Source organism: Glandiceps talaboti, chromosome 17 (genome assembly GCF_964340395.1).
Source record: "Glandiceps talaboti chromosome 17, keGlaTala1.1, whole genome shotgun sequence".
Classification (NCBI taxonomy): domain Eukaryota; kingdom Metazoa; phylum Hemichordata; class Enteropneusta; family Spengelidae; genus Glandiceps; species Glandiceps talaboti.
The window spans coordinates 20,005,731-20,029,191 of record NC_135565.1 but is presented as its reverse complement, the minus strand read 5'-3'; the positions used below and the strand labels follow the sequence as shown (position 1 = coordinate 20,029,191).

The following is a 23,461-nucleotide window of genomic DNA, read 5'->3' as shown; positions in this document are numbered from 1 at the left end:
GTTGAAGTCCGGATGTCATGACCGGTTTACATGTGTTTGTTCAAAAAATACTCAAATTATGTCACAAAATATTCTTGGATTTAGCAACACCAGCGTTGTGTCATTTCGAGGCATATTTTTTATCAGAAAAAGTGATAATGGTATTATGACCGTCGTATCGTAAGATGCGATAAATGCAAATTGTGCACGTGACGTCACAACTTTCCACATATGAACATCCAAATATCCCTAGGGTCAAATTAAAAAAGTTGTTTCGTTCCGGTTACCCGACCCCAACCAAGTTTTTCACGCCGGCCTAAACTTTTTTTTTACGTATTCGAGAAAAAATAATAATAAAATTGCAAAAATTCGCAAGAAATAGTGAGTGCGCAAACTGACATCAACTAATAAAGACAATATAAAACTGTTCTTCCAATCTGTAATGGCTGTACATCTGATAGGAAGAAATAAAAAACACAGAGACCATATGGAAAACAATGGAAAATTTGAACTAGACACTCACACATACAAATATATGATAAAATAAAATAAAAAATCTACCTCCCCCACCTATTCTAAAATTGAATGTAATCGGAACCACGCAATTTGCTTTTACACCTAATATAAATTTCTGCACCAAAACATTCTCCAAAATGTTTACAAATATCATTAGAAACATCACAAAAAATAGTGACACACATCTAGAGTGTGTTTTATTCACAAAATTTTCTGAAAATATCAAAACTTGATGATTTTTTGTGTAGACAATGTTTTTTACAAGATTAAAGCTCTATGTTAACCAACATTCAATAAAATTATCCGAGAATTTCACTAAATAATTATTATTTCTTGTAAAATGTACACCGTAGTGTAAAGTAGATTTCTTTATTTGGTGTAAACTATGACATGGTTGTAGTCTGGGTCTGAAACTATAATCCGAGGCTGTCCATACTTACTAATAGCAACGAAATCACCAGTGTCGGTAATCTCCAAATCTTTGAACTTCTTCTCCATTCTGTGTACATTTCACAATGAACCCCAGACCTGCCTCCCTAGGTACCTGAATATCATAAACATTGTCCCATGAATCTACAACACAGACAATTAAGAATCTGTCATGAAATATTAACTAGTTGTTGTCATGACAACACGATGAGGTACGAATTTATTGGGAAAGTGACCATCAAATCTAATCTCAGAGTCAACTTCATTAGTTGAATGCAGGTGAGTACACTATTGTTGTCTTCATCTGCCATGACCACTTGACCAAGGTGATTTATGGTCACTCCATACACTTTTTTAAAATTTACTGGACCATTTTTACCGTCAAGTTCAATGGTCATTTTCTACTGACCTGTAATGTAAACAAAGGTCAAATGTCAAACATCAGACTGCACATTGGTTAGTTAGAATATTCTTCTTGGAATTGAAATAAATTGCATTTATGATTTTTGATGATCCCATCAGTGATATGCAAATTGTAGAATAAAACGTGTCATTTTGGTCAAAAAAATTAAACTCATTAAGTATGGGAAGATCGGTCTGAAATTTGGTGGGAACATTCTTAAATTAAGAATTGTTCCTGACAATGACATGATGATACCATCAGTGATATGCAAATTGGGGCTAAAATGTGTCCTTTTGGTAAAAAAAATCTGTATTCAACATTATTGAGCAGATTCAGTAGAACTTTGACGGGAACATTCCTAATGGTATTTAGACTAAGATTTGTTCGCAACGTGAATTTAATGGGGATGCATTTGGGGATGTATAGATGAAGCTGTATTTACAAGGTGATGATCCCATCTGTGCTTTGCAAATTAGCTCTAACATGTCAACGTCAAAAACGTATATCTTGAAACTGCATGGTGTATGGGGTGGAAACTTGGCAGGGATGTCTCTGGAGGTGTTATTATGTAGTTAAAGTTGAAAACATGTTGACACAATTGGTCCTAGCAACCATTACCACGGCCATAGCAATAGTGAAATTATTATTCATATTATAAAAGATAACATTAGGGATGGGTAGCTAAGCGAATAAATATTCAAAAAATGTTTGCAAGTATGCCTAGCATCAGGACCACGCCCATAGCAACGGCTAAATGATGGTTTATATTGCAAAGATGAAAACTTGAAGGGTCCAGATGTATCAGGCGATGGAGTACTTTTTACTGTAACCATATCGTCTAGTCTAGAGTTACTGTATCTACTTGAAGGCATGAATGAATGTTGTCGATATGCTGAGGGGCATCCTCCAGAACTTCCTGGCTATTGAAATATGCATTTTCTACATCTGTAATAGAGATATCTTTCTTTGGGATGCCACCAGCGGCATTCAGATGTAGATGTGTGTGTGTGTGTGTGTGTGTGTGTGTGTGTGTGTGTGTGTGTGTGTGTGTCTGTGTGTGTCTGTGTGTGTCTGTGTGTGTGTGTGTGTCCTTGTATCTATGTGTGTACATGATAACTCAAGACCACTGCACCGGGCTTATTAGACAAAATTTAATTAACTTTTGAAAATTAACGGAAGAGACAATTATAGTTTTGACAAGATCCATGAACGGACTAAACAACCAAAGTTATGTTTGCGAATATAGCGCTGAGTCATCATCCCTATATTATCTTGATCCTGTTATCTTTGGAAGGTGGCGATCACCCAGAACAAAACACACGACACAAAGCGATCGAAATAGAGGTAAATAAAGACATCTATATCCGCTCTCACCACATCAGGTTGATTCAGATTGATCATACTCCAGGGTTATTTATCATTATCATCAAATCGAAACGATATTTTAAAACAATTAAACAGTGAATCACTCATTCATATACTTCTTGCATCGATTGGTTGATAGTATAAATTATATCGCAATTGACAGATTTGCATACCTAGAGTACCTTGAGTATGACTGGCTTCTTGATCAAAAATGGCTTCAGGATCATTGGTAGCTTCGGCTCCCTCTTAGTGTCCTGGTTCATCCGACTTCCCTTCTATACAGGAACAAAGTAAAGAAAGTTAAATTCAATTATCGGTATACATGTTGTGATGACAAACTCTCTAGTGTAAATATTGTGATCTTTTTGGCGTGAACAATGATCTACATTGTGTATAATTATAGCGGACCACGGTCTAAAAATGTTTCAGTCGTGGGTCGTGGTGGACGCATGGTGTTATGGCAAACATCTTTAGAAATGTAAAGTAGATTATTGAAACATTGGCGACAATTCTCCATCTGAGTTGTCCTTACTGATACTGCAAATGGAATATGGGTATTTACATATATCTAATCTTACCGGGGGTATCTATGGCTTCAGGTTCTAACGCCTCTGCGCCAACTGCACCATATAGATCACGTTTCACTTTGTCAATAAACTTTTCATTCATGTCTTTCATGGAGGGAAGTACTTCAGTTCTTAGTCTTTCCTTTATCTCTTGTGACTTCTTGAAGTAAACTTCTGGTTTTCGAAGAATCAGGCATATCTGGTCTTTAAACTTCTCAACATCTTCCATATTGACAACGAAATCCTCTTCATGATCGGGAAAGTGTTTTCTGATCATATCATGACAGGGGGAATACTTAGAAACCAGGAAAGGTACCCCAATCGCCATGGCAGACAACATCAAGTGATAGGAATTCAACCCAGGGGATGGTGGGATAAGGATAAGATGGGAACAACGAATTTCCCTTTCCATGTATTTTGTAGTAGGCATGGAGGAGGGAACTATTTTGAGGTGTGGATGTGGCTTAAGCTTTCGCCTGTAGTAGGATTCTTTAGCTTCCGGAATGCTAAGAATTCTCCATCGCGGAGGTTCGGTAAACATTGTGTGGAAGTTTCCAGCAACGTTGTTGATGGCTTTCGCGAGTTTAAGATGGTTTTGCATTTCTTGAAAATCATATTCCTCAAGAAATGATAAAATATGACATCTTGTATTTTCAGCATGTACAGTAGGTTGGTTTGAATTCAAATGTCTATCGTCTGCTAAGAGGGAAAGGAGAAAATGGTCTACTTCAGTATCTCCAAATATTTGTTTAAAATCATTGAACGTCTTCTCATCGAAGGAAACCACTGCGGTGGTTAACTTACTCTCATCTTCTAATTGTTCAAGGCTTTCTCGCAATTCATCATCGTCACAGCCTACAATGACAGGAGAGACGTCAGGCGGCCAAACATTCGCTAGATAATATCGTGCCTTAGGAGCTAATTTCTGGGAGATAAAAGAAGCTGCGTCGGAGGTTATGAACGAAAATCCAACTACTATCTCTACATTATCTATTTCAAGCAGTTTTGGAAAGAATACTTCATATACATAGTACCATTCATAATGAGGCTCTTTCCGTTTCCTACCTTTCCTAGGCGCGGGAGAAATGAGTGTAACGTTGTGCTTCTTCGCGTCCACGCTTTCTTGCTCTGTCATTTTTAACACGGTGCAATACACGTTAAGACCAACTTTATTAAATAGATAGGCAAGGAGTCTTACAGCGGCTGATGCCCCACCCTCAAAGGGTAATCCCCACCTGTCACTAATGATCAGAACAGCTGGACGTTGATTGATTGGTTGAACACTCATTATATCGGCTACAATGTAAAAAGAGAAACATATACAGTGCAGTGAGGTACATTATTATATTTTTATTTATTTATTTTAATTCTTAAACTCGTGCTTACGTCTCTGCGTATTGTACAGCAAACTATCAACTAAAAATAACACAACAGCTACGAAAACACAGAAAAGAGAACCAAAATAAAATGTCAAATACGAAGGACTAAGTTTTAGAAGACAGAGAGCATCACACAATTAAAATAGAGAGTCAACTGTCCCTGTAGTTGGAGGGATACATAAACACAAACCCTAGCAACTAGTACTCTAAACCATTAAATCAGATACTGTCTAAAAAGAAGTGTCTTCAACCCGCTTTTGAACATATTTGAATACTTTTGAATATTATATCTATGTAGTTTGCTTTCCATGAGAATTGTTATTGTTATTGTTGTTGTTGTTGTTGTTGTTGTTGTTGTTGTTGTTGTTGTCGTCGTCGTCGTCGTCGTCGTTGGTGCTGGTGGTGGTGGTAGTAGTGATATGATGATGAAGATGAACATGATGATGAAGATGATGATGATGATGATGACACTTTTGACTTTTAGAAATGTTTAAAGTCTTGGGTTCAAGTCAAAACAAATTGACAATTGTGAAGAAAGTGTTCATGAAAATGTCATTCTGCGTTTCATATATGTATTTCGAATGTATATCTAAGGAATCTTCTTGTATATACGATATGATGATGATAATAATAATAATAATACTAATCTTTATTTATACTGGATAGTTCTTTAAGCATTTAAACGCTTGTCTCCCAAGAAGTCCAGTGAGGGCCATCCCTCATGGGTTCAGTGTTAATGCAGGAGGAAACCGGAGTACCCGGGGAGAACCTTGTTCGGTTGAGTCAAACTGAACGACACTCTTCTTACTTACAGTGTGGTAAATTTAATCGAACCCTGAATGGGGTTCGAACCCCGACCGTAGTGGTAAGAGGCAAGTGGTTTAACCACTTGGCCACCGACAACACTGATGATGATGATGATGATGATGATGATGATGATGATGATGATGATGATGATGATGATGATGATGATGATGATGATGATGATGATGATGATGATGGTGATGATGATGATGACGGAAAAAGGTATACAGATCAATCCTAAAAGACCCTACCCCTCTCCTTCTATACCAGATTAAACGCAATGCCTTTGAAAAGTCACATAGATGTTATGTCAAAGGTCACATAATGTGATGTCAAAGGTCACTTCTACTTGTTCATATAAAGATGGGAGACGGTCACGTTAGATTGTTTTCCTCATCAACCTACTAGCTGATTTGTTACTCTGAAAATCATTTTGATTTAGGATTGTAAACACAAAATAAATATATTCTGTATCATATATTTATGTTTTATTTAATATTGGTGTTTATTTTATTATACTAATTTTACAGATATTAAGGAGATATTAAGAAAAAAGAATTCCTTCATCCCAGCACTGTGTGTGTTATGATTCAGTATAGTGTAAATAACAAAGAAGTCATTCCTTGGTATTCTTCAATCAAGTCCTATTCTACAGTAATTACACCAATGGTATCCATCAAAGACAACAAAGATGATCACATTCTACAACTATGGTGCATACTAATGGTGTCAATCCAAAGGTGACAACAAAGATTAGATAGCTTCAAAGACAAGAACTGAAGATGAGTCAAGATGACAATACCATGAGCTGTATGAGATCATGATCTAATAACTTACTGTAAGCTAAACAAACCAAACGGCTCTTTTCAAAAAGATACCGTTACCATAGCAATGCACAACAGCACATATTAAATAACATTGTTACCTCTTCTCTTCTTAAAATATAAACATTATATTACAAAACACAGCCAATTATCTCCTACCTATGGTATTAAAACGTATACTTAGGTAACAGTAGAATATATAAACTAAACTTATTTACCATTTCAACTGTTTCTACCACCAAACTTACAGTTGTACATCGGAACACTGGACTTTTTATACTCAATACTTTAAATCATATACACTGTGTATACCTACAGAGCTTAGACGTGGACAATGCTTTCTTTATTAATATATCAAACACTAGAAAAAAACCCAGATCAACACAACTTGCAAAAAGGGTTCTAAATATAATATGACTGCATTCTACACTATTGACAGAGCAATGCATAATTAGAACATGACACACTAACATCAACACTTTATACATTTTCGATTCATACCTGCAAATGGGTAGACATTGACAACACTTTTCATATATACCTAACTTTAGACATTAACACTACACTTTCTATGTATACCTAACTATAGACATTAACACTACACTTTCTATGTATACCTAACTTTAGACATTAACACTACACTTTCTATGTATACCTAACTATAGACATTGACACTACACTTTCTATGTATACCTAACTTTAGACATTGACGCTACACTTTCTATGTATACCTAACTTTAGACATTAACACTACACTTTCTATGTATACCTTACTTTAAACATTAACACAACACTTTCTATGTATACCTAACTATAGGCATTAACACTACCCTTCCTATGTATACTAAACTTTAGACATTAACACTACACTTTCTATGTATACCTAATTTCAAACATTGACACTACACCTTCTATATACATTAACCGTTTCCTAAATTGTTAGACACTCTAAAGCAGTAAACATTCATGTCAATCCAACTTTAGACATAGCGCATGCGTAATGTACATTATAACTGTAACCATAGCACAGATGTACAGTACATTTAGAATTCTAACCATAGCACATATTTAATTTAATGTACATTGTAATAACCTTAGCACAGATATGCACTACATTACAACTGTAACCACAACGCAGATGTACAGTACATTATAACACATTAAAACTGCAACCATAGCACATATGTATAGTATACTATCACTGTAACCATAGCACAATACAATACAATACAATACAATACAATACAATACAATACAATACAATACAATACAATACAATGCAAGAAGTAACAAGTTTAATTGAATCAAGGAACACACTAGGTGAAATACAAGGAGGGTTTAGGAAAGATAGACAAACAATTGGATCAAGAAAAACACTAGGTGAAAAATATTTAAAACGAGGTTACAATACACATTAAAAATGCGTACATTAATCAACAAATACAGTTAAAAAATGAAGGGACAGTCACAAATTAAAACAAAAGCAGACACATTAAAACAGTGGAACAATGAGTTGCTAATCATTCCTGGCACGGTTCAGTAGAATGAATTAATATTTAGCTCTGTTGGTTTTGTCTTTGGAAGTCTATAGCCGATGGTAGAACTTCAAATTCCTGGTAAAGGGGGTGCTGGTTATTGCTTACTATGGTCTTAGCTTTGCTCAGAACTTGTTTTTCGTACAACTTGGCAAGGCTGGTCTGTTGTAACCAATGATTTTACTATCAGATGTTAACAATTCTACTAAGCCTGTTTTTGTTTTGTACATTCAGATTACCAAACCAGCAAATTATGGAAAAATTCAAAATGCCAACTTTGAAGAAATTAAATTTCCTTAAAAGAAATGAGTGCTGTTGACCTTTGCATAAACCAATATCAGTGTTATTCTCCCATCTCAATTTAGTATCTAACAATATGAACCCAAATATTTGTATTGTACTACTACCTCCACTTCTTTACCATTATTGACTGTTGGTTGTGGTACATCTCTCCTGAAGTCTATACACGTCTTTGGTCTTATCAATGTATCACAAGTACAGTAAATTATAACTGTAACCATAGCACAGACGTACAGTACATTATAAATGTAACCATAGCACAGACGTAAAGTACATTATAATGTAACCATGGCACAGATATACAGTACATTTTAACAGTATTCATAGCACAGATATACAGTAAATTATAATTGTAACCATAGCACAGATATACAGTATACTATCACTGTAACCATAGCATAGCTGTACAGTACATTAAATTGTAACCATAGCACTGATATACAGTACATGTTAACTGTAAACATAGTACAGATATAAATACATTATAACTGTAACCCTAACACAGATATACAGTACATTATAACTGTAATCAAAGCACAGATATACAAGAACTATGACACATGAGTACTATACATTATAATAACCATAGCACAAATATGCACTATGTTACAACTGTAACCATAACACTGATGTATAATACAGTATGACTGTAACCATCGCACAGTATGTACTCTATACTAGAGCATAGACGCCTGTTTAAAATCATTTATGTAAAGGTAGAGGAATGGTTTCCCATAGTACATTGTAAATGTGACTGCAACTGTGTCATTTCAAAAATATAAATGAAAGCTTACCAGAATCCCATTTTTTCTTAATATTCTCTGAGTCTTGAATGCTGTCATCAGATTCTTCTATATTTTCAGGTTGTTTCCCCTTCTTTCTAGGATCTCCAGTTAAAACTGTCGTTACCTTAGAGAAGTTGTCACCAGAGCCTTTCTTTTCTACAGTGACACAGGAGAATTGTAAGACACAGTAGAGAAGTCTCTGTTGTTCATTGAAATAATTTTAAATCTAGGAAAAATTATATTATCATTCTCACAAACCAGAGCTGTTATTTCTTCAGGCTTACTACGAAATAACACACTCTGGCATCTTACGGCTGTGAAAGCTGTACCATACGTATACGTAATATATATTCATGAGCAATGTCGTCATGATAATCCGACCAATCAAAGTCCATCTGTCAAATTAAAGAGTGCGTTTCTGAATCATAACAACAATAGCCGCTCATTGTATGGCGAGGTATGGCAACTGGCAACGCCATTCTGAAAAAACTACAGGGTACTCACACTTACAACTATCCCAAAAGAAGTCCTAAAACCAATAACTGGGGAATGATGGACTTTCACATGGCACGTGTTGGAGGTTGCAGTAAAAGAGGTCGTGGTTTGCGACGATGATCAAGTGAGTCCAACAGGCAGACATAGCATGAACAGCAAATGTTGACTGATGCAATGAATGCATGCACTGAGTGAATTGAATAGGTGATTCGAAAGACCCGTGTAAATGTTACAAGTGTCATTTTAATTTAGTAGGATAACTAACATATGACGGGGTAAAGAGTATAAAGTAAGAAGGGGGAAAGATTCTTTGGAAATTTACATTTAATGACTAATAAACGGGCACTGTTAAGAGTATTAGTAATACTAGTATGGTGTCATGAATGCATTTCTGGCGAAGAGCACTGTGCTGAAAAGTCGTACTTACACAGCGTTCAGCCAACAACACTTCGATAACTACAGGTTGTGAATGGAATTAAGTTTTATTTCGAATGAACTTGCATGAATCAGCAAATCTCGGCTTGTTGTAACCATGGAGGTATAACCCCCACTTCCATGATGTAACCTACTTGCTACAAACTCACTATCGTATCGGACGCCCGGTCTGACGGTTCAGCCAATCCATGCTCTCACAAACCCTATTATTGACACTTCGATGCAACAGTTATAGATCATTATTTTATGTTTATACATTATCATTTCAATCTTGTCCTGAGGATGACAAAAATAAACCTTCAGCAACAAGAACCCAATTTCAGTGTACGTAGTTTCTTGCTAAGGCCGATTGTATATCAAGTGATATGCATAAGGCAATCTGATTGGTTGCAGTGTTGATGTACAAAGCCACAGGGAGTAAATCCATAGATTGTAAATGGATGATGCTACGGTCTCTGTTAGGGCACGTACTGGACGGTGCCGTAAAAGAGGTCGTGGTTTGTGACGATGTGTATTATGTAATTAAACCTCGTCTATGATGAGATCAGAAGTTGTGTCTTTCATATTTGACATTATATTGACAGTTATTGCAAAGATAACAGTAGTGATGTGGTAGAATAGATAGGCAGTGAGAAAACATCTAGACATCATGGATAGAAATAAGGGAATAAACTAAGACCATGTCCATAGCAACGAGAAAATGGCAGGTGTGTATATACGTGTTGATTACAATAATGTCATAGTGTTGAGTATATACAACTTGATAAACTTGACGAAAATGGACACATATGTACAGCAGCGAAGTCAACATACTTAGAGATGGCCATTAAATGGAATTAACAGTACAGTATAGTTGTGCAAATAAAATGTGTGATCATTCAAAATTGTGCTTAACAACTTTAATTTCAAAACATCCACAGCAACAGCAAAATGTTAGTGTATTTATGATCAGCTGAGTTCAATAGTGACATTTCAAATAAAGATCAAACAGAAATGTAAACAGAAAACATGGTCACCCCCCATACCAACAACCAAACAACACTTTACATAAATTATATTAGTGATGATTGCTACCAATCCATCAACCTATTGCATAAATTACAACCAATGACAAGTTAGCATGAACAGGTGGAATTATTGCAAACAGAGAAATTAAAGAAATGAATTGGCTTAATAACATTTAGCACAGCAAGTTGGAACTACAAAGACTTATATGAAAACAGTTTTATGCTCTTTTTCTCTATAAAAAATACCAAATAAACTTAAATTTGTTTGTGAACAAATGTGAGCTATTGCATGTATATAAATAATGTTATCAATTGATGAAATGTAATACACATATCTGTACTACTAACATGCTGTGCCAAATGTAATAATTACAATTAATTTCTTTACTTTGCCTGTTTGTAACATGTTGACACTAGCTTGTCACTGGTTGTATGCAGTTTTGCTACTATTTTCCTATGATAGACAATCACCAAAACTGACCCCTATTTTTCTCTCTGTCCATTTGACTTTTTGCATCTTCTTTAGGTATCTTGTCCTGTTCAGTGGGTGTTTGTTGTTGACTTCCAGAACTGCTTGTTTTGTCTGTGTCATGTTAAAGGTGAGTAACATGAAAATACAAGCATTATGGTACATTGCAATATATTCATATATTAACAAACAGCTATGGTCTATTTTAATAATTAGTTTTACTATTTGCTCCATCAATCCACAAATTTAAAGATTCCATCCAAGAAACAGCTGTCAATTTTATCTATTCTAGACACTAGCAAAATAATATATAAGAAAAGTGTCGACTCATCCCTCAACAATGTTTGTGAAGGTCCTTTCATGCTGGCAATATTAATCGCATTGTCTGGATTAATATTCACACTTGAACTATGTCTGGCTTAGGAAACTTACCTGTATCACTATCTTGATCTTTATCACCGGTCTTCATTTCCTGATGCTCTTTGTTTTCTTCAAGAGACTCTTTTTGTAACTCTGGTGGTTTAAGTGCTGCATATTCTGAAAGACTTGTCTCAAGTTCAGATATCAAACTCTCTAATTCCTGTATTTTCTCATTCTTACTATTGATATCAAGAAGTTGTTTAACCAAGCGACTTTCTACTGTTTCAGACACTTTGTTCAAATTTACAACTTGTTCCTTTAGTGTTACATTTTCACATTTAGCATCATCAAGTTCGTTTTGAAGAAACTGACTTTGAATCTTTAGCATTTGAAGACCATGAAGTTTATTGATGAACCATTCAGTAGACCCAAGAGGCTGGCCTAAACTAAGGCTCCTAGTTAATGTACTTTGATATTTGTCTGGTTGGGCGGTTTGTATGCCACGCTCACTGATTTGTTCTTGCACAGCTGTAATATGAAAGACAGTGGGATGTAACTGATAACTAACTCACATTTGCAATAAATAATATGAAGAAAAGAAAACTGACAGAAAACAATTAATTTGTGGAAAAAGTGATTAGCAATGAATGTAGATCTAGAGATGTATCTTTCTCTCATGACTCCTTATATGTTCATCTAAAAAGCAATACTGATATGTTTTATTTGGTAAAGGATTGAATACTTTATTTAAATTCCTGTTTCCTAATTATTCATGAGTCACATCTAGTTCTGCCTTGCTGTCATAATTTATTACTTTTAAATACTGAATAAAACACTTAGTATTAAATTCATTCAGTCTACCTGAAATAGTGGTATACATGGCTCTCATATTCCTCCAAAGATACTTTCGTATTCCCAAGAGGTTCAAGATATCATGTTTGGAGTGAAGAGTTTGTTGAAGCTTAGCAGACTTCTTTACTGCTACTTGAAGGATGTCGCAGTGTTGTCCTTTCAGTCGAATGCATTTGTCTGCAGCATGCACCGATGAGAAATATGCCTTTATACTTGATTGGTTGAATTGCTGTAGAGGATCTAACTCCAGATAAAGAAGTTGTTGTGGTTTCTTTGTCTACAGACAAAATCGGCAGAATGGAAAATCAAATGCAACAAGAATAAATCTTTAGGTGCGTTTTCCACTTTTTAAATTGACGTTATCCGTACATTTACTTTCTATTCATATAGCCATGAAGTATTTGTGATATGTCTTCTACTATCGAATAATATAGCACATTCACCACACAAAAAGTCACACACACACACACACACACACACACACACACACACACACACACATACACACACACACACAAACACGCGCGCGCTCTCTTGCACCCACTCACTCATTCACTCACTCACTCACTCACTCACTCACTCACTCACTCAGAGACACACACACTTTTTCTCTCTCACTCGCACTCACTCGTTCAATCACCCCCCCCCCCCACACACACACTGTCTGAAATATTACTGCTATTTTCCAATAAAAAGTATAAAAGCATTGCATTCCGATAAAATGTCTGAACTTCAAACATCAGTTTTGTCAGTTTATCTGTCTTTAGCAATACGTTCCCTGTGCTATATATTTCCAACCCCATTATTTATAGAGGTTCAGAAATCTACATCTGCTTCGATAACTGTAATGTGACACTTACTAAGCCAAATTTCGGATTACTTTTTCCAGCCATGTCTTCTTTTTCACTCTTCTTTGCTTCGTCATTTTTATCATCAACAATGGAATCGTCCACTGTTAAATATAACAAAATAAGCATTTATTACATTTCATTAAATTCATGGCAAATGTTAAAGTGGCCATATGGATGAGGATTGGATATTTATTTGGGATTTTTAGCTGTGTGGTCGAGGAGAATCAGTAGAGCTATGGGGGTAGATTGATGGCTGACCTTTGACCATTGTCCGTCCGTCAACTTTTTGCATTTATATAATCTTCTTTTCCAAAACTAATGAGTCTATTGAACTGAAATCTAGTGTGAGTTTGTTTTGAAATACCCAAATCTAATTTCGGTTAAAGAAAATTTTGATGGGTCACAAATATGCAAATTGGTAAAAATACTTTAAAAATCTTCTTCTCAGAAACTACTTGGCCAATTGAGCTGAAATTTGGTGTGAAGGTGTCTTAAAATGCCAATATTATCTAGGATTTTACAAGAGATAAATATGCAAATTAGGTCTAAAATATATTTTTTTTTTGTAAAAATTACCGTGCCAATTGAGTTTAAATTTATTGTGTTGATGTCTAGTGATGAGCAGATATAAGGTTCTTTAAGACAAATCGATCGGGTCATTAATATGCAAATTAGGTCTAAAAATATATTTCTTTTTGTAAAAATGCTTCAATCTTCTCCAAAACTACTGGGCCAATTGAGCTGAAATTTGTTTTGTGGGTGTCTTGGGATGAGTAAATATTAGTTTTAATCTGTGGGCCAGAGGGGGTTACTGTGCACCCCCCCCCCTCAACAAACCTCCAACATAGATATTTTTTGGTTCATTGGAGTCTACTGAATGAGAAACAAAATGTTAACAGTGAAAATGTTGGGATGCACTACATATATAGGTGTTGTGTACTGAGCACATACTTACCGCTAACTTGTTCACCTTCTACAATCTTGGAATATTGCATTAATATTAGGTCTTACAATATAATTTTTTGGTAAAAATGTTCACTGGGCCAATTGAGTTGAAATTTGTTGTGTAGGTCTCATTAGATGAGCAGATGCAAATTTGTTCAAGACAGATTGATTGGGTCATTGCTATGGAAATTAGGTCCATAAATAGAATTTTGGGTAAAACTGCATTACAATCTCCTCCAAAACTAATGAACCAATTGAGTTGAAATGTGTTGTGTAGTTGTTTTGGGGTGTGCAGGAATAAGTTTGTCCAAGATAAATTTATTGGGTTATTGATATGCAAAATTAGAATTTTTCTAAAATGGTGACTATAAAGTACAATATTTTACCAACTTTCTGTTTGAAATGTGTGCTATAGTGTGTGTGAGTCATCATGTGAAACCACTAACCACTTTTTTACTTTGCTAAAAGAAAACTTCATAGTGGAAGAGCTGAGGAACAGAACCACTTTACACATGTTACAAAAACAACAACATCATCAACAACAACAACAACAACAACAACAACAACAACAACAACAACAACAACAAACAGAGTTATTCTGACCGATAGGTCACTTGTTGATTATAATACAATTTTATCATGGCTTCCTATGTGAAAATCAGTGTGAGACTGCACTGACCAAGTCTGTATTATAGTATCTCATTAGTTTACAAGAAGCCAAAAATGTGTAAAAAGTTTATATTGCCCACTTGTATGGTATACCGTACGCCAACAGACTACCTCCACGATAGCATGGAGTTAAAACCCGAGATAAAACTAACAGAGGCCAATTTACATTTGTCTATATACTAGCCGTATTCTGAAATTGCCATCCAACTTCAAGAATAATACAGAGAGCCGTCGTTTTTTTGGTCAACGTAACGTTAACGCACTTGTGGTATGGTATACAGTACGCCAACAGACTACCTACCAAGATTCTGTCTGATTATCAACGCATTTTGGTCATATTGAATCAGAAAAGGACGATTGACGATATTAAGGAAGAGTTTGCGTAGATGTTAGACAATGTTAATGACTTACACAGTTCACCGTGTATGTTATTACATGGATATTTCATGTAACAGATCGCAAAAAAAAGTGGTTATTGAAAATGAGGTCGCCCCAAACTTTGTTTTTGAATTTAATTACAAAATAATATTTCAAATGTAAATCATTACCTGATTTGATCGAAGGTGCCAATGTTACTGCAATAACGACGACAATAATTAGGTTAATTGCATACAATGGGTCAATCCAGTATATAAACCATGGCCATAGTTCTTGTTGATTCGAGGCGTCTACTGACAGAAAGAAGAAGTTCACTTGAACAGCGATAAAATCGTCAATGCCTTGTTCTTTGATGAGGTGTTTCAATCTCAATGGCAGAACGCTTCTCTAAATAATCTTTGCAAGAATAGCATTACATGAGCAAGTTAACGAATGAACAGTATGATCTTGCACAAAAAATCATTTCAAAGTTAAGATATGTAAGAGATTGTAAAACCTTATACCTAAAAACAAATCAAAAGCCATAGAGAAAATTATATTTTATTACATCGATCCTAACTTTTGACACCGTTTTCCCTTCATAACTGGCGAGGTAGATACAAGATTTTCTTTTTAAAGATGTAGAAGTACTACATAGTTGCTAGCTGAGTATTTCTACGAAAAACTAATAAAGTGAACGTAGGTCGTGCTTCGGTCTAAGCACGTCCAATGCATGAACGTCTGTGGATTTCAAAACATTAATTATATTGATACTGGATCTTATGACGACATACTTACATTGATCGTAGATAACCAAGTCAGTACCATCCCTGGCTATCCAAGTTTCTGCATGCGTTTGTTCACCATACCCTGTTTAAAAGGCAAATAATAATTGAACGTGTACACAACCTTAACACAAATTAGAGGTAAAACAAATAGCTGTATCAGGTATCTATGAATATTTATATTTACTTAGAGTGAAATGTGGCAAAGTAGTATCAATATTGCCATCTATTTCAGATATCCAATTTTCAGAGATAGTTTTCACTTTTTGTTTTGTGCCGCCATCTCCTACGAAAGAAGAATGAAAACGATACTTAATCTTTCAGATATTTTTACATTCATATTTGAATAACAGACTGCTGTGAACTTATGCTATCTGAAAAATTATGAAGATGAAAATGTATCCATTGTAATGCATATTTATAATATAATAAATAGTTTAGATTAGAATTATTCTTAATTATACTTCATAATATGATACTCACTCTGTATAAAGAAATCTTCTATCTCTTTATAGTTGTTTTGTTTATAGGTGACTTGTAGCTGAGGTTGTACGTTTAGTTTGTCAGATTTCTCTCTCATCTCATCAGTTATTAACAATGCTTCCAACTCTTTAGCGAACAGTCCCGAACGACATTTGCCTTCAAACTTATGTAAGTCAAAGAGACTGGAAAATGTCAACTTTAAAGAGAGGTCTTCCCCATTAGTTTCTATGAGATTAGCCGAGTTGTTTAAACAAATGCCTGTCAATTTTTCAAACAGCTTTTCATCGCCATTGATTACGTGTACTATATTACTCAGAGTGTCCTTCATATATTCCCATATACCCATAATACGTAGGAGTCCAAGTATATATGGCAGATTATTGTCAGTTTTGTTCCGCTGCCTTTCAATACTAGCACACTGTTCTCTTTGTTCATACTCCTCCAATTTCTTATCATAGATACTTTGGTTCAAGTCGATATTTACGCGGAGATCTGTAGATAAAACATATATAACAAACTTTGCGATAAGACATGACAAGACATATATAATTTTAAATATACCAGTTTTGAATAATATTTTCTATTGTTAATGTTTAATTGTTTTTTAATAATGCGATTGAACAACACATAATTCGATAATCATGAACCATACTGATATATTCCATACTTTACATAAACTGTTTTGTGCGATACATATTATCAAAGCACTCCAGTCAAAGCTACTTACAGTTAACGAATCTAGGATCTTTCAGGCTGATATCCGATCCAATTGCTATTTCTGGCGATGCATCTAAATCCTTCCTTATTCGTCCATCCCCTACAAATAAATCACATTTGTGCATGGTTACTAGATTTAAGACAGTGTTCAGAGAATTTAAAGCCATTCATGGAGTGTTTATTAAATTATAGTATCAACGCCACCTTTAGCCGATGACGACATCTCCATCTGTTCGTGACTGGAAGTGAGCCCTCAGCAATGTCATAGGATCATAATTATATCCAAAGGATATCGGCGGCAACGGCGAGAAACAACGAGAACGACATCGACACGTACGCATGCGCATTGTTTGATAGAATTTAATGTCCTAGGATCATTCTTAGACAATATCACACAAGACTGTGACAAGAATGACCCTGGACCATTCATGATAAAAAATATTCCAGCGTTCAGATAAGATGGAGTGTGCTAGCATCACTGTTAGGCACTATCAAAGTAGAATGCCCCTGGATCACATGTTCGAGGATCAATCTTAGATAATGTCACATGAATATATTCCAGGGTCATTTGAAGACAAAAGTAAATGTTCCAGTTGTTCCATACCGGTGCCTCCTGTGTCCCATGGAGCATATGATCCTGAGACATTACGGAGGTTCACTTCTAGTCACGTGCATATTCGACTGCTGAAAGTCCTATCCATGTTGGCCTGTCTCACGTCTTGCTTTGTCAATATGTGACCATGCTGTATTTAACATTTTGCCGTGTTCAACCCAAAATGACGTAATCACTCAATATTGTTCGTGATAATGTATCGGTGTTATCACCAAAACTAAAAACAAACAAAACGTATGACTTAGGAGTAATATGTGCTTGCGTATGTCTTTTAACCCTTTCATTAGCATAGGCATTGTATTAGCATGTCCATTATGTTAATTAGGGTGAACATGTGTGCAACTGCAGCACGTTTTACTCCTAAGTTACAGGTTTTGTTTATTTTGTGCTTGTGGTAATAATGCTATTCTCACGAAGAATGTTGACTGGTTACATCATTTTACGCTGAACATGGCAACAATGTTAAATGTACAGTATGGCCATATATTTTGACAATTTGAAAGCAAAATGTAGGAGGTGGATGGCATGCATATTATACATTTATACAGCATGGACAGGATTTTACTAGCGCGAAGTAGTAAAATTGGCATTGAAAATAATACACTTACTTTCAAGAAAAAACTTTTCAATTCTTCTAAAGTTTTCTTGATGGTAGAAAGCTTTTAGTCGAGGTGTTATATTAAATTTGCTGGAATTTTCTATTATTTCATGAGTTATCAGTAACGGTTCTATATCTTTAGCAAAGGCACCAGATCGACAGCTTGCCTCAAAATTGTACAAGTTCAAAAGACAAGAAAAGTTTAGTTTTAGACGTAAGGATCCTTTGCCAACTTCCACAAGATTAGCTGAATGTTTTTCGCTAATTTGGTTTATTTTCTCAACCTCTTCATGATTGTTTATGATACCTTGTACGTTTTTCGTGATCGATTTATTGTTGTCCTTTGAGAGGTTGTCAATTTCTTGTTTAAATTGTGTCTGACTTTGAAAGTCGCATTGTATTGCATTGTCTTTGGTATGTTCTTGTCGCTCTGTTGTTTGACAGTATTGTTTCCTTTGTTCAACCGCTTCCATATAAGGTTGTTCGTTGGGTTCAATGTTCACTTGGAGAGCTGAAAGTGATGTAGCAAATGTATTAAAAACAACTTCTATATAATTATTCAACGAGCGTAATTCCCGTAAATGTGGTTGATATATATATATTGATTCACAAACTGTTGCATTACTCGTATTGTACAGTTTTTGTATAGTTTTAATTCAAATGAAAGGATGTAAATGAAGAAATTTTATAATGTACAAACATAATATGCAGACTGAAGTATCTAAATACAAGTGGTACTTTATGTTGATGATAGCCCTGGTTTCTTTGGAAATCGAAGCAAGACAGTTCGATTTTCCTTTTGACCATATTGATATAGCCCGACTGGTTTGTTGTATGGAAAAGTTCGTAAGACCTTGAAAATGAGAGTATGTTTCAATAGTAACTATACTTCTAACAATGCGGATGTACACATTTCAATAGTATCCCTTTGGATAAAACTTAAAGATTTAAATTTACATGTAATAGGACAATTTGCTATTTTGACCTTGAAGTTGAATGTCTAGCTCAAAGCTTCTTTTATATTCAGCTTTCACGCTAACCTCTATAAATATAGATGTAGACGAAAAGGTCATGACTTACTGACCAATTAACTATTGCCCTTGACTGCTGAGGTCAAGGCCAAAGGTCAAGGTATAAAAAGAAGTTTTACTTTTGAATGTATTAGTAGGAATCTTCAATATCTTCAGTTATCTTAGAAATAGAAAGTTCATTTATTTTGACTTGAAAATGTTTGTTAAGATCAAAGGTCAAGGTTATATCAGAAACAATGCCATTGATAAAGTTAGGTAGACGTTTGTCTGTATGTATCAAACTTGTGAAGGGTAAGAGACAAAATGTGATTTTTATCTCAACTATGGTCGCCATTTCCCATACAGGTAAGATCGCGTGAAATTAAGAGACGTGCATATGTGTCAGACAATAGTAAAAATAGCGCCAATGGCATTATAGCACAACTGTATTTGGCTGTTGCTATGGACATGGTCTTGTTGCTAGGGATAGTTGCATACATTTTTGGAATCTTTATTAACTTGTCTACCCTTCCCACTTTTCATCTTTGCAATATAAACCATCATTTAGCTTTTGCTATGGGCGTGGTCCTGTTGCTAGGCATATTTGCATACATTTTTTGAATCTTTGGTCACTTACCTACCCATCACTGTTGTTATTTTTGTTCACTATTGCTAATGACGTGGCCAATTGTGCCGAAATGTTTGCAGCAATAACTGCAGAATAATACCTCCAGAAACATCCCCACCAAAAATCTATTATTCCAAAATTATTTAGCAGATTGGGTTGAAATTTGAATGTTCTTAGTGCTGTTTAGATTAACAATTGTTCATGACCTGATGATCCCATCAGTAATATTAGGGCTAAACATATGTCTTTTTTATCAAAAATCTCTCATTCCAAAATACCGAGCAGATTGGGATGGAATTTAATGGGGATACATTGGGGGATGGGTAGACGAAGCTGAATTCATAATGTGATAATCCCATCAGCGAGAAACAAATTAGGCCTAAAAATGTCAATTTTGGTCACAAACTTTAATCTGCATGGTGAATGGCATTACACTTTGACAAAAAAGTCATAGTTTAGCCCTAATTTGCATATCACCAATGGGATTATCATATCATGAACAATTCTTTATATGAACACCCTTAAGAACGTTTCGACCATATTTCAGCCTAATCTGCTCAGCAGCTTTGCAATTCAAGATTTTTGACCAAAGAGACACATTTTTATACCTAATTTGCATATCACTGCTAAGATCATGATGTCACGAATACATTTAAATCGAAACACCTCTAAGAACATTGGATTCAAATTTCAGATTGATCTGCCCGATAGTTTTAGAGTTTGTTTTTTTTTACCAAAAATCACATATTTTTGACCTAAATCACACAGGGCGGTAAGTTCATTTTGATTGGAACAATTTCCCAACTAGACACCAAAGGTAATATACCCACCAAATACAATGGCAAACGGTCCAGCGTTTCTTTGACTTTCAGTTGTACACACACACACACACACACACACACACACACACACACACACACACACACACACACACACACACACACACACACTTTGCCATTACTATAGCACTACTGAGCCTTATCAGTTCATTTGTGCTAAAATCAAAGTCATGATTCAATATAATCAAATGTTTAAATAAAAAGCTATGAAGATACACCCAATTCCCCTGGAGAAGACTTTCAAGGCCAAAAGCCAAGGTCTAAACAAACCCCCTCATATTTGATAATTGTGTGGAGGCACCTGAGTACAGTCACTATATATTACACCTACACATTTATGATGTGCAAAGTGTGAAGTTTTACAAGAAATATGGCTGCCATACGGCCGTACGCGAGTCCTTTGCAAATCAAACTGACCTTCACATTTCTCCCATACAGTATGTTATCGTTGTGCAAGATTTCGTTGAAATCAATTGGTGCATGCTAGAGATACGAGAGTGTACGCATGCATACACGTATGTATGACAGATGGATGCATGAACGGATGTTATCCCACTCCAGGGCCGGGGTGCCCGTTGAAGGCCAAAATTCAGCCGGTCACAGTAGATATCACTTGCTATGGACAAATTTGAATAGACCCAAACGTACACCTAACATTCAGCAAACTGATGAGAAAGTTTATAGCTAAAATGAGACTGTCGTACCTTTTTCTGTACTATTGGTTTTCAATTTTAAAATAGCAGCAAACCTGTCATGACTTTCGCAAACATCATTACTTTTGTTAAACTCTTCCATGAGATCTCCTGCTCTTTTGAATGCAGTTACTATGTCAGTTAACACCTCCGTTATCCTCCTTGGCCATTCGTGTTGTATGTCTTTTACCACACAGCGATGTTCATGCTCCTTGAAATATTCATCGAAAAACCAGGCTATATGAGAATCCCTTGGGGCAAGTACTGGTATACCAACTGCCATTGCTTCAAGGGCGTCAAAACTATATTCACTGAAGCAGTTGGTAATCAGATACAGATGAGATTGTAGAAGGCAATCAGCAAAGACTCGTGAGGATTGGTCAGTGCATTTTGAATATTTTATTCCCGCATTTCGAAGCATATTGTCAATGTCTATGTCTGATCCTCTCACTTTCAATTCAGGAGGGTGTTTGCCCATATTTTGGAAATTGTGTTGTACGTCAGAAAATGTATTTACAAAAGTATCGTAATTGTTTAATTCGTGTCCATTGTCACTTTTTCCGTACGAAAACAGTACGTGGAGTTTCTTTAGGTTGCCAAGTGTGGCGTTCTTTTGAAAGAAAAACCTATCCGGTCTTGGTAGATACTCTTTATGTGGCTTTAAGCGCAAGGTTTCCAATCTGAAAACATTTTCGAAATGTTCAAATATTTTTGGTCCGATTGAAAATGTTATGTTAGCTTCAGCTGCCCATGTTTGCATTTGCTTCTCTCTTGTTACAAAATCGTATGACGAATCACGTATATCCGGAATTACGTGATTTATTACAACTAGGTAAGCGTTACGGAATAACGAATCTCTGATTTCAGCTGCAGCATTCGCTGTTTTCGGAGCATATCCAACGACGAACTTTATGTTTTTGAGCCTACGCAAATCTGGATAATAGCTTTCGTGGAGAATCAACCACTCTACTCGAGGTTTGTCCGTCGATGAATCCATCCGTCCCTTCTGTTTAGGTGAAATTAACGTGACATCCAAAGATTTCGCGTCTTCCAAAATTTCATCAGTTATTTCCGTGTCTACGATGGTAGAATAAACTTTAATTTGTTCGTCTTTTCTTCTAAGAAATTCTTTTATCAGATTTCGGTGAAATCCATTCAAACCTCCCTTGTCTGGTTCCCATGAATCAAACACAAACAATACACCATATTGGGCCGTTGAATCACTGCACTGATGTACCATCTGAAAGATGTTAACTAGAACGAGTAAAATACATGTTCTGGCATCCATTGTGACCACTTCTGTGAACTAAACCGATACACAATTATTTCAAACGACATTGACAAACACCTACCATCTGGGTGGAGGAGGGATCTAAAGACCTTTCTTTCTTTTTCGAATATGTAATAATACATGTGAATTTTCAAATTGCCTACTAAAGTTATCAAACTTCTTTCAGTTTAAAGGATTTTGAAGACATTAAACCATTCGAAAACGTACAAAATTAAAAACTTAATAAGACATTAATAAATGGGTAATAAATCATATCCACTGGCAATATCATCATTCTGTCGTCTTCTAGATCTTATTGGTAACTTTTTATCGTACCAGAAAATTGCCTCTTGTAGTTAAATGTCCATACATTTAATATCATAACCAGACAAAGCCTATAAGCTCGCTCAGGGTAGATTCATTTGTGACCGGCTGCCTCACGATGATATCGTAGATAGCGCTCTCCGCGTGGAGAATGTGCATAGAGCTGTGCATAGTATA

The 23,461-nt window shown here is 35.5% G+C and overlaps 2 protein-coding genes across 3 annotated transcripts; both read right to left on the bottom strand.

Moving 5' to 3' along the window:
- Window positions 1–760: 760 nt before the first annotated feature.
- Window positions 761–3,989, bottom strand: LOC144448606 (uncharacterized). Of its 2 annotated transcripts, none has more exons than XM_078138883.1 (3): window positions 3,271–3,989; window positions 2,866–2,967; window positions 761–1,333 (listed from the first exon to the last, which is right to left on the bottom strand). In XM_078138883.1, the coding sequence occupies exons 1-2, from the start codon at window positions 3,857–3,859 to the stop codon at window positions 2,939–2,941; spliced, it is 618 nt and encodes a 205-aa protein (XP_077995009.1). In that variant the 5' UTR covers window positions 3,860–3,989; the 3' UTR covers window positions 761–1,333; window positions 2,866–2,938. The 2 variants fall into 2 exon arrangements, with proteins under 2 accessions (XP_077995009.1, XP_077995010.1); XM_078138884.1 differs by having other exon boundaries at window positions 2,875–2,967.
- LOC144448173 (uncharacterized) lies at window positions 3,870–22,978 on the bottom strand. The gene is made up of 12 exons (XM_078138327.1): window positions 21,703–22,978; window positions 17,321–17,410; window positions 16,594–17,085; window positions 16,124–16,195; window positions 15,517–15,639; window positions 13,364–13,455; window positions 12,513–12,780; window positions 11,724–12,179; window positions 11,304–11,405; window positions 8,895–9,041; window positions 4,063–4,554; window positions 3,870–3,877 (listed from the first exon to the last, which is right to left on the bottom strand). Exons 1-12 carry the CDS (start codon window positions 22,976–22,978, stop codon window positions 3,870–3,872), a joined length of 3,618 nt encoding a protein of 1,205 aa, XP_077994453.1.
- Between the last annotated feature and the right edge of the window lie 483 nt (window positions 22,979–23,461).

What these genes read in the sequence shown, in the direction of transcription:
- LOC144448173 (XM_078138327.1), bottom strand. Translation starts at nt 22,978, where the DNA reads ATGGATGCCAGAACATGTATTTTACTCGTTCTAGTTAACATCTTTCAG. An exon ending in GTAATCCGAAATTTGGCTTA is followed by an intron (nt 12,781 to 13,363) that starts GTAAGTGTCACA and finishes TTTTGTCTGTAG; the next exon opens with ACAAAGAAACCACAACAACT. An exon ending in AGATCAAGATAGTGATACAG is followed by an intron (nt 11,406 to 11,723) that starts GTAAGTTTCCTA and finishes AACATGACACAG; the next exon opens with ACAAAACAAGCAGTTCTGGA.
- LOC144448606 (XM_078138883.1), bottom strand. Translation starts at nt 3,859, where the DNA reads ATGCAAAACCATCTTAAACTCGCGAAAGCCATCAACAACGTTGCTGGA. An exon ending in TGAAGCCATAGATACCCCCG is followed by an intron (nt 2,968 to 3,270) that starts GTAAGATTAGAT and finishes GTTCCTGTATAG; the next exon opens with AAGGGAAGTCGGATGAACCA.